Source organism: Sminthopsis crassicaudata, chromosome 1 (genome assembly GCF_048593235.1).
Source record: "Sminthopsis crassicaudata isolate SCR6 chromosome 1, ASM4859323v1, whole genome shotgun sequence".
Taxonomy (NCBI): Eukaryota; Metazoa; Chordata; class Mammalia; order Dasyuromorphia; family Dasyuridae; genus Sminthopsis; species Sminthopsis crassicaudata.
Window position 1 is genome coordinate 69166092 of NC_133617.1, and position 12529 is coordinate 69178620.

Genomic DNA, 12529 nt, shown 5'->3' on the forward strand with positions numbered 1-12529 from the left:
GTCTAAGAACCAGAGACAGAGAAGGAGAAAACCAATTAATTTTTACTGTATACCAGATGTTGTAGTAAGCAGTGATGATACAAAGAAAGGGAAAAATATGTCCCTGCTATGGAGCTCACAGTTTAATGTGGGTGGGAAAAGCAACAGGGAAAAAACTATAGATAGGGTAAATGACAGGTAATTTCAAAGGGAAGGTCGTGATTGAGAGGAGAAGGAGGAAGGGTTAGGCAAACAGGCTCCAGAAAAGTTTCTTGTAGAATGGGTCTTGAAGGAAATTATGGAAGTTAGAGGTGGGAATGAGAAAAGAGAGCATTGCAGGTGTGGGGTGAGCCATTTAAAGCAAGGAGCTGGGAGATTTGATTTCCTGTAAAATAAACAGGAAGTCACACTCATCTGCCTGCAAGTAGGCTGGATGGACCTGACTTTCCCTCCTTCTTATCTACTGGAAACTTCCTAAGAACAAAAGCCAGGATTTTTGTAAGCCTTGTATCTCCCCCAGTGCCAGTAATAAAACCCACCACATAGGAGGCACCAAGTGAAGGCTTGTTGAACTAGGTTTGGTGAGTACCCAAAGCATCATGCTAGAAGCTCCATTGAGGTTTTACCATTGTGAAACATCTAAATCATTTCCAACTACAAGACATCACTTTCTAGGATTTGAATTCTAGGAATTGAAGACAGGAGTCTTCCTAGATTCTTTTTTTTTTTTTTCTTTTAAGTCAACCCAAGTGAAAACACATGCCAAAAAATTTCAAAAAGTGAAAATATCTAATGCACACACACATAGACCCAAGGCTTCAAATTCCTCTGTGTCTACTGGAAAAGCACTAAAGAGGGAGCTAATTGGTCCACAGAAGACGCAGAGTGACACATAAACATGCCTATGCATGCAAATAGAAACAAAAAGAGAAATGAGAGAAAGGCAGATAGAAAATCTCCATTTTTGTCCTACTGTGCTTTCATTCCAGTTATTTTTGGTAATATGTCTGGAATATTTATTTTAAAGTAAATTGTTTTGGTCAAATAATTATTCGTCTTTTGTAGATTAGGAGGGGCTATAGCACCTGTGAAAAGACTGGAGAATAGATATCATTAAACTATGTCAAGAACATAATATTCTCTTCATGAAATTTCATTGAGACCAATATTCAAAGCCTGTAACAAAACCTTTGGTGGCAAGAGGGCCTGGGGCAGAAAGGAAAAATCAAAACCAATATGACCAGAAATCCCTAAGATAAAATCCCCTCCTCTTTTCCTATCCCCCACAACTACTACAAATAAAATAAAGCAAATAGAATAAAACAATGAGGTCAATGGCCAAGATGGATTTTAGAGATCACACATCTGGGGGCCCAATAGTCCCTAAAGAGTCCCATGCCTAGTGACCAAAGGACAAACTATAGTGAAGTAGGCCTTCATGAAAGCCCCATTGTGAGCACCCACCTTTGGTGTTTCCTCTGATGACTTCATTGCAAGGGATATTCATTGCATCTTCTCCAGCCTTCAGTGTGAAGATCTTATTTCTCTCAGAGCAGTTATTGTTTGGAACAACTTGTGTGTCAATAACTGGTGACAATGCCCCCCCCATCCCACCCCCCCCAAGAAAGAAAATTAGTCTCTACAGGAATGGGAAAAACTCTGAGTCAAAAGAGAGCTCAGAGCTCATCCCATCTACTTGATACCAAAATTATGAGTCCCTTCCACAACATCCTTGACAAAGGGACCTCTAGTTTTTGTTTGAAGAACTTGTGGGACCAGACACATTTCCTCTTTATGGAATTAAAGACTTTAGAAACCTCCTTAGCACTAATTGGGGAAGGCACCATGACCACTTATGGCACCTAATGGTTTTCATAGTCCATGTGAACTATGACCCTTGTCTTCAATTCCTTTTTTATTTAATTTAGTCTTGGAGCACACTAGGATAAAGCCAGATTATTAGCTTTGATCTGTGCAAAGTCTGGTGGTACAGTATGAGCGCCTAGACAGTGTTCTCACCTTCATACACAAAGCTTTTGCTACTGATCATAGTATTAGGGGATCCATACCTTCAGTTCTTTTATTTGCATAGGGGATTGGACTTATGCCAACTCATCCATATTCTGTTGGCTGCTATCCCAAGACCAGAAGCCAACTTTTGCAATATCCTTCCTTAGGCATGAAGAGTTTCCTAGTATCCCAGAGGACTGCACAAGGAGCTCCAGAACCACATTGTCTGAATATTAATTACCTAAATCCTAGCACTAATCCAGCATAATACCAAATCCTAAAGCCAATCAGTCAATAGGCATTTATGAAGCCCCTCTTATATGCCAGGCATTATGCTAAGCCCTAAGAATATTTTTTAAAAAGCCTAAAACAGTCTTAGTTCTTCAGGTTTAACCCAAAGATATAATAGGAGAAATAACATACAAAGAACTATGTAGAAATATGATACATACAAGATAAATTGGAAATTATTACAGAGGGAAGGCATTAGTTTTAAGGGGAGACAGGAAAATCTTCTTGTAGAAAGTAGAATTTTAGATTGGTATTTGAAAGAAGTTAAAGAAGTCAGGAAGCAGAAATGAGAAGAGAGAGAATTCAAAGTTTGGGGGACAGCCAGCGAAAATGCCAAGAGCTGAGAGATGGGGTGTCTTGTTTGAGGAACAGTCAGAAGGAGGAGTCACTGAGGAGTAGAGGTGGGACTAAGGTATAAGAAATTTAGAAAGGTCAGAGTGGGGATGGAGAAGTTAGAGACATTAGTAAGAGCTTTGAATGCCAAACAGGATTTTACATTTGATCTTGGAGGTAGCAAAAAGTCATTGGAATTAATTGAATAGAAAGGTGGCATAGTCAGATCTGCACTTTCAGAAAACAATCTAGATATGAGGTGATGAGGTCCTGAACATGGGTAATGACAATATCAGAGGATATTTTTGGGCTTACACAAGAGATGTTACAAAGTAAAATTGGAATTAAATGAGAAGGATTACAGAGAATGAAGACATCTAGGATGGGACTCTCCTTAACAGCAAGAGGAAAGTAAGGAAAAGAAGAGGGCTTGAGAATGGGAGCAAAGAGTGAATTCCATTTTGGACAGTTGAGTATAAGAACTCAACCAATTTGAGATGTTTAATAGATGGCTAGAAATGTGAGAATGCTAGTTAGGAGAGAAATTAGGGTTGGATAAATGGATCTGAAAATAAGCATAAAAATGATTGTTTAATCTGTGGAAGCCAATGAGGTTACAAAGCGGAAAAGTGTAAAGGGAGAAAAGATGACTCAGAACAAAGACTTATGGGGTCATTCACTCTTGGTGAGTGTGACCTTGATGAAGATTTAACAAAGGAGATTGAGGAAAAGTGTTAATCATGTAGGAAGAAGAGCAGTGTCACAAAAACCTATAATGAACCAAGTATCCGGGGAAAGGGTGATAGAACATTGCAGAAAGGTTAATAAGGATAAGACCTGTGAGATAAGATCATTAAAATTATCCATTAAGAAGTAATTGATAGTTTTTTTTTAATTTTTATAATTATAACATTTTCTTTGACAGTACATATGTATAGTAGTTTTTGTTGTTGTTTTTTTTTTTACAACATTATCCCTTGTACTCCTTTCTGTTCCGAGTTTTTCCCCTCTTTCCCTCCCCCCCTCCCCCAGATGGCAGGCATTCCCATACATATTAAATATCTTATAGTATATCTTATGTACAATATATATGTGCAGAACCAAATTTTGTTGTTGTTGTTGCAAAGGAAAGTAATTGATAGTTTTGAAAAGAGAAGTTTCATCTGAATTATGATGTCAAAAGCCAGAGCACTGAAAGGGGGTAATAGAAAAGTAAGTAGAAGCATCTTTTATAGATAGGTTTTTCAAAGCAGTTATCCACAAAAAAGGAAGAGAGAGATGAGATGATAACTAATGGAGATGGACAGAACAAGGAAGGGTTTTCTAACAACAGGGAACACTTAGATTTGTTTAAAGACAGTAAGGAAGCCACTGGTAAAACATGGAGAGATTGAAAATTAGTGAAAGAGTACAGATGATACATATATAGTTTTCCCCTTAGAGACTAGTGTGTAGAAAAAGATAGAAGTGGAAAGAGATGGAAGATAAAGTGGTGTGAGGGAGGAGGGAAAAAAAGGGATGTCTTGCCAAATGGCTTCAGTTTTTCATGAGACATGCTTCTCATTTGAGAGAGTATGTGGAATGGCAATCATGGGAGTTTGAGGAGGGATGAAGAGAGCTAGAAGAGTCCTTGGGGTGAGTGGGAAAGCAAATCCACTAGAAAGGTATAAAGATATTGCTTTTCTATAATGATGAGCCAGTTAAGTTATATAATATAATTTTGCAGTGGACTTAGTCGTCATGGCTTTGTGATTTTCCTCCATCTTTCTTCAGCCACCCATGAAATCTTTCCTTTCTCTTGCTGGAATGCTTCCACTTGCAGGGTCTCAAAATGAACCTGATTCTAGAAGCTCATGCCAGCAGACCCAGGCTGAAAATGTTCTAAGTATCATCAGGCAAAGACCCTGCTATTATTGTCCAAGACTCAGTGAAATGAAAATCATTTATTGAGCATTACTATGTGTCAGGAAATTTGCAAAGAAAATCAGAATTTTGGCTCCTGTTCTCAAAAACTCTTTGAAGAAATGCAAAGCTCTAGCAAAGGAATCTGGGCAGCTTTCTCTTACCTATGTAGGGGTCTTGGGCTTGTATTCCATTTTGGGGTTTAAATGCACTTTCTAATATCATTATCTCCATTTTTTGAAGCAGGTTGGTGACTGAAAGGGCAATGGTACTTTTGTTTCCACCAAATGGTGTATCATTAAATATATTCAGAATATTTTCAGAAATCTGCAGCACATTTCAGAAAATAAAATAAAACAAAACAAATAATTACCTAAGAGTTATATGGCACCCAGGAAGCCTGAAATAGTAGTCACCATGATGGGCTGAAAATCTCTCTCTCTCTCTCTCTCTCTCTCTCTCTCTCTCTCTCTCTCTCTCTCTCTCCCCTAAATTAAGTTTTATCCTGTATAACTCATTGTGCCCATCTGCCCAGTATGCACTCTGTGACTCTCTGAAAACCTAAATTTTGATTTCTCTGCCTGTCTGCCTTTGTGAGTGCTTAGCAGACACTTTGGGACTACTTCTCAAGGTGAGGCTCTACACTCACCTGATTGTTGTCTCCAGAAGATGGTGTGTCGTCTACAAAAGGAAAAACACAAGCATTTCAGCATTGGGAAGGACTCAAAAGCAGTCCCAATCAGTGACTATTAAGTAGCCACCCCTTAAAGCCCTCCAGGGAGGATATCACCAATTTTTTTTCCTGCTACTTAGTTTAAATTTTTCTCTTTCCACCTTCAATTACATTCTATCTTGTTCTGCCCCTCTCTCCTGAGCCAGTCCTTCAAATATTTAGTATTATAGATTTAGAGTTGAAAGGATCTTTGAGATCATTGAATCTAATTTACTCATCTTACATCTAAATAGAAGGAGGCCCAGAGAGGCTGCAAGTATCCAGCACCTCACTGCTAGTAACTGTGTAACATAAGATTTAAATCTATGTCTTCTAGTTCAGCACTTTATCCATGATAGCTACATACAGCTTTCATAACATATTCTCTGAGCCAGCCTTCCCTCTAAACTTCATCTAGTCTCTTATAAATCGTGAGACTGGCTACATTTTCCTAATGCAACAATAAAGAAAACAAAAAGTTCTTACCTGGACAGGATCTGAAAAAACTCAAGAATACATGGACTCCGTAATATGAGCTATAACAGCTACACTGATAACTTCCATCTTGATTGATACATACATTGTCCTTACATATAGCAGGGTTGTCATCACATTCATTAATATCTGCAACATAAGAAGAGATATCATTCCATCCATCCATTTGCTCATTGATCCTTTCCTTCATCCATCTATCCATCCATTCATTCTTCTACCCTCTCCTTCTTCTATCCATCCATTCACCCATCCTTTCACTTACCCATCTATCAATCTATCCACTCAATTCATTCAATCAGCATTTATGAAACTTTTGCTTATGGGTCCTGTCCTGGGGATACAAAGACAGAAACAAAATAGCACTCCCTGCCCACAAGCAGCTTACATTTCACTGGGAAAAAACCAAGTACACACAGATGAATTGATATAAAATATATACAAAGGAAACACAAAGTAATTTTGTTGGAGAGGTCTCATGTGATAGTATTTGAGGTGAGCCTTGAGGAAAACTAGACAATCAAGAGACAACGATGAGAAGGAAGTGCATGTCAGGCACAGGGGAAAGACTACAAAAGGATGCAAAGATGGAAAAGGAAATGCATGTCATATGCAGAAAGTAACAAATAGGCCAATTGGACCAGAACTCAGAGTGTGTGAAGAACAGTATTGTGAAACCAGTCTGATATATCATTTTGGAAATAAGATTGTAGAAGGCTTAAAATACTTCACAGAGATGTATGTACTATATCTCAGAAGCAAAAGGAAGCCATTTAAGCTTTTGGAATAGGAAACTAACATGGCCATACCTATGCTTTAGGAATATAATTTGCTACTGGGAAGATGGTGGATAAAGGGGTAGAGTTCTAAAACAAAGTAATCTTATAAGAGAGGCGATAAGGTCCTGAACAACAGTGGTGTATGTATGAAGGTAGGGGAGGCAGTAGACAATATTGCAGAAACAGAATTAACAAGACATGTCAACTGAATGAATATGGATACATAGAGGGAATAAAGGAGATAAAAGAGTCAAGAAAGAGGGAAATTCAAAGATGATACCAACATTACTATTGGGAATAACATGAATTTTCCTTAAATGATTGTGCTATAGCCTTGCTATTATCTGTTCCAAAATCCAGGAGCATATTCAACCTCAGATATTCCGTTTTGTCTGCAGGCCTAAACTCTTGCTTTCAAGCCTAGAAGAGATTCTCATTAAAATTGCTTGACTTATTACCATCTTATTCTGAAAAGAGAAAGTTTTATGGCAGAAGAGATTGAAGAAAATAGACTTGAGTTGATTTCAAAGGAAAAAGAAATTGTGAATATGTCTTGGAGAAAACTGAGTATATGAAGAAGAGCTTGAGCTTAAAGGTGGGAAATCTTTCAACTGTTCTTCCCAAAGAGAAATACTCCAGAAGAAGGAGGAGAAGGACTCCATCTGAAGGAGAAAAAGAACCCAAAGACAAGATAAATAATTAAAGGAGAAAAAGAAGACATGTAGTTTCAAAGTAAGAATATTTCAGTAAAACAAACTGGTAGGACAAAAAGAATTGCATGAGAGAAGGGAAAGACAGGTGAGATTGTCAACTCGTTAAAGGAGGGAGTAAAAGGAATGAAAAAAGATAGAGATATACAGTAATGAAAGGGACTAAACCTCCTTCTCCCCCCCAAAAAAGGAGTTAGAGTAAAGGGATAAAGAGAATAAAAGGTACAGATATCCAGTAAGAACATAGCCATGTGATCAACAGAAGGGCAGAATGTTTATTTCTTATACAAACTCAAAAAACCTCAAATAAAAAAAAATAGACCCCAAATATATGGTAATTAAAGCTAGACCTATGGTAGAAATAGTGATCCTCTGCACAAAGTAAAAGCTTCATGAAATAATATCAGAAAACTTAAAACACTTGAATCATTCATTGATAATTCCAATACCTAACCCAATCCATATACTAAATGCAAATAGCACAGCTTCACAATCTGATAGTTTCTTAAATTTAATCAATATCATACTGTAGACCAGTTTCAAGAAGGTTTGCTCTTGTTCAATCATTTTTCAGTTGTTCCTGACTCTTTGTGAGCCCATTTGGGGTTTTCTTGGCATAGATACTGCAACAGTGGCTTCTCCTATTCATTCTATAGATGAAGAAACTGAGGAAACCAGGATAAAGTGGCTTGCCCAAGGTCACACAGATAGTCAGTATCTGAGACCAGATTTGAACCATAAAGAAAAGTCTTCCTATCACCATATGCTATCCACTGTGTCCTCTTCAAATATAAAAAGGTTATATCATTTAAAATATGGAGGAAAATTGATGGAGGTATATTTCAGAAAATGCTAGATGAAAAGTCTTCATCAAAAAACGCTCAGAAGAGATAATAGAAGAAAAACAGATATTTAATAAGATGAATTCAAAAAGCTTTTGCTTGAAAAAATATAGCTCAGATAATGTGAAAGATGTTTGATTGGAGAAAATATTTGTATCAAATATCCCCAATTATAAAGAAATGGAGACAAATATATAAAATCAAGAAATTTTCCAATAGATATGCAGTCAATGTCTACACCTTTCTTAACATATTTGCATGCTATTATCAGCCGTAGAAAAGACTGCTTTAAATAATGTTGAGAAAAATGAAAATTAAAGTAATTCTGTGGCTTTCCTTATGCCCAGTGAATTGCCAAATATGATAAAAATATCAAAATAGTCCATGTTGGTGGGGCTATGGGAAGACAGATGCATTAATATATCAGTAGAACACCTGTCAGATTGGCTAAGATGACAGGAAAAAATAATGATGAATGTTGGAGGGGATGCGGAAAAACTGGGACACTGATCATTGTTGGTGGAGCTGTGAATGAATCCAACCATTCTGGAGAGCAATTTGGAACTATGCCCAAAAAGTTATCAAACTGTACATACCCTCTGATCCAGCAGTGCTACTACTGGGCTTATATCCCAAAGAGATACTAAAGAAGGGAAAGGGACCCACATGTGCTAAAATGTTTGTGGCAGCTCTTTTTGTAGTGGCTAGAAACTGGAAAATGAATGGATGCCCATCAATTGGAGAATGTTTGAGTAAATTATATTATATGAATGTTATGGAATGTTATTGTTCTGTAAGAAATGACCAGCAGGATGATTTCAGAGAGGCTTGGAGAGACTTACATGAACTGATGTTAAGTGAAATGAGCAGAACCAGATCATTATACACTTCAACAACAATACTGTATGAGGATGTATTCTGATGGAAGTGGATATCTTCGACAAAGAGAAGATCTAATTCAGTTCCAATTGATCAATGATGGACAGAATCAGCTACACCCAGAGAAGGAACACTGGGAAATGAGTGTGGACTACTTGCATTTTTTGTTTTTCTTCCCAGGATATTTTTACCTTCTGAATCCAATTCTTGTGCAACAAGAGAACTATAAGGTTCTGCAGACATATATTGTATCTAGGATATACTATAACATATTTAGCATGTATAAGACTGCCTGCCATCTAGAGAGGGGGTGGAGGGATGGAAGGGAAAAGTCGGAATAGAAGTGAGTGCAAGGGATAATGTTGTAAAAAATTACCCATGCATATGTTCTGTCAATAAAAAGTTATAATAAAAAATACATCCATAGAAAATTCTCATCTGCCAAACATATATGCCCCAGGAAAATCAAAAAGCAAAGAAGACACTATATAGAATATTCAGATAAGGAATTTCTGTGGCAGGAAATTATTCTAAATACAGTGGCTGCTCATAAATTGGGTATTGGCTATACAAACTGTGCTGCCTAAATGTAATGGAATTATTTTTACTTCCTAAAAAAATGGCAGTTCTGAGTTGGAGGTTCAGAAACATATAAAAATATTTTATATAGACTAATGTATAATGAAGAGTTAAATGGCAAAACAATATATACAATGACTACAACAAATTCAAATGAAAAAATATGATAAAATTAAGCTAAGGGCATCCATCATGCAAAATACCATAGAGAGAGCTATGAATTAGGATGAAGAATTGTTACTGAGACCATCAGAAGTTAAAGGAGATGAAATACAAGAAAAAATATCAGTAGTAAACTTTAGGACCTCAAGTTTCTATATACAAATGCATGTAATTTAGCTAATATACAAGATAAATTATAGGTCTGAATGCAAGGAGACCAATCTGACTTTACAGGCATCACTGAGACATGGGGATAAGACATGGTTGGGATGTAATTTTGATTGAGTATACATTATTCAAAAGAGAAAGTGATGAGTATAAGGCAGGTGCATAGTGTTGTACATTAAGATTTATGTACTCAAATACAGGAATTTGAAGGGAGAATAATGATGGAATGCATTTGGGTAAAGATATGTGGAGGGAAAAACAAAAGTCATTTTGTCATTGGAGTAATTCCAATTCTGCCTAGCCAGAAAGAGATACAGAATTCGGGAAGCAAGTCATATGCCTGGAACAAAGGCATGACATAATAATAATGGAGATTTCAATTATCCTGAATTATCTGCTGAAACTCTTCTCTTTATTTCTCCCTCTGTGGTGCGCTCTCTCTCTCTCTCTCTCTCTCTCTCTCTCTCTCTCTCTCTCTCTCTCTCTCTCTCTCTCTCTCTCTCTCTCTCACTGCATTCCTTGCTTCTAGAGGCTTTTTAACCCTTACAATTAGCCACTTGGTTCAGATTTTTAAAAGGAAGTATGAAAAAGTAACAGAAGATAATAGAAATGTGGCGCAATCACAAAAGAGTAGTATCAAAAGACTAATATTCAGAATGAGTTCAAACTGGTGACAACAAAGACTATTTTTATGCTACCTTAGGAAAAAAAAGAAGTGTTTCAAAGAAGGGATAGGATTATTTTTCAAAGTGGGTAGAACTGTGATAAGGAAGGGCTGCTCAAGTGTTATTTTTTTTTTCTGTATCTCTATCAGAGAGAATGATCTGTGTATAGAACAAATACAGCAAACAAAGAACCAGCAGCCAAGGTAAGAGAGCTCTTAGTTGTCTTTGAGATAGAAAAAATATATATGTATAAATATATATATATATATACATCTATAATATAGATACATGTATGTATATGTAGACATACATATACATATGTTTGGTCTACATATACATACATGAATACATACATTGTGTGTGTGTTTATCATGGCCCAGGCAAACTATATTGTGGATACAGGAAGAATTGATAAATATGATTACTATGCTACTGTCAGCAGCATTTAAAAGTCAATGAAGATTCCAAATATATAGAGAATTGACTCTAACTTATCATTCTCCAATATGAACAGACAATTATCAGATGAAGAAATTGAAACTATTTCTAGCCATATGAAAAGATGCTCCAAGTCATTATTAATCAAAGAAATGCAAATTAAGACAACTCTGAGATACCACTACACACCTGTCAGATTGGCTAGAATGACAGGGAAAAATAATGTGTAATGCTGGAGGGGATGTGGGAAAACAGGGACACTGATACATTGTTGATGGAATTGTGAATACATCCAGCCATTCTGGAGAGCAATTTGGAACTATGCTCAAAAAGTTATCAAACTGTGCATACCCTTTGATCCAGCAGTATTACTATTGGGTTTATATCCCAAAGAGATTTTAAAGAAGGGAAAGGGACCTGAATGTGCAAGAATGTTTGTAGCAGCCCTCTTTTTAGCGGCCAGAAACTGGAAACTGAGTGGATGTCCATCAATTGGAGAATGGCTGAATATGTTGTGGTATATGAATGTTATGGAATATTATTGTTCTGTAAGAAATGACCAGCAGGAGGATTTCAGAAAAGCCTGGAGAGACATACGTGAACTGATGCTGAGTGAAATGAGCAGGACCAGGAGATCATTATATACTTCAACAAAAATACTATATGGTGATCAATTCTGATGGACGTGGCTCTCTTCAACAAGGAGATGAACCAAATCAGTTCCAATAGAGCAGTAATGAATTGAACCAGCTACACCCAGAGAAAGAACTCTGGGAGATGACTATGAACCACTACATAGAATTCCCAATCCCTCTATTTTTGTCCACCTGCATTTTTTATTTTCTTCACAGGCTAAATGTACACTGTTTCAAAGTCCTATTCTTTTTGTACAGCAAAATAACTGTATGGACATGTATGCATATATTGTGTTTAATTTATACTTTAACATATTTAACATGTATTGGTCAACCTGCCATCTGGGGGAGAGGGTGGGGGAAAGGAGAGGAAAAATTGGAACAAAAGGTTTGTAAAATTACCCATGCATATATCTGGTAAATAAAAAAGCTATTTAAAAAAGTAAGAAAGAAAAAAAAATACAGTACCAAAAAAAAAAAAAAAAAAAAGAAAAGAAAAGAAAAAAAGTCAATGAAGAGAACAACCAAAGTAGTGGTAGAGGAGGAAAGAGTAAAGCCTCATCCTCTAGACTCCAGTTTCTTAAACTGTCTGCGGTTCATGATCCTATATGAGGTCTCATAACTAAGTATATAAGTGGAAAAAGTTTGAGCAACTCTACCCTAAGCAAAAAAAAATCCACAAAATCCTAGAAAATGAACCACTCTACATCCTGATCAACTAGAAAGATTGAAAACCAAAGAATTATTAGAAAGGTCCATAGTGGGAAATATTTTAATGCTATATGCCAGGACTGTACTAAATGTTTTACAATTATAATCTCATTGATCTCATAAATAATAACTAGGTAATAACAAGCTCTTAGTGTTTTAAGATTTGCAAGGCACTTTATAAATACTGTCTCATTTGATCCACATAACAACCCTGAGGAATAAATGCTGCTATTATCCCCATT

The 12529-nt window shown here is 36.5% G+C and overlaps 1 protein-coding gene across 2 annotated transcripts in view; it reads right to left on the reverse strand.

Moving 5' to 3' along the window:
* LOC141566077 (putative adhesion G protein-coupled receptor E4P) overlaps nucleotides 1-12529 on the reverse strand; it is a 45913-nt gene that overhangs the window by 20793 nt on the left and 12591 nt on the right. For both annotated transcript variants that reach the window (XM_074310119.1, XM_074310127.1), the window contains exons 4-7: nucleotides 5714-5851; nucleotides 5165-5196; nucleotides 4680-4842; nucleotides 1444-1566 (exon numbers count right to left, since the gene is read on the reverse strand). In XM_074310119.1, coding sequence (XP_074166220.1) covers nucleotides 1444-1566; nucleotides 4680-4842; nucleotides 5165-5196; nucleotides 5714-5851 — 456 coding nt within the window. The remainder of the gene's footprint in view (nucleotides 1-1443; nucleotides 1567-4679; nucleotides 4843-5164; nucleotides 5197-5713; nucleotides 5852-12529) is intronic.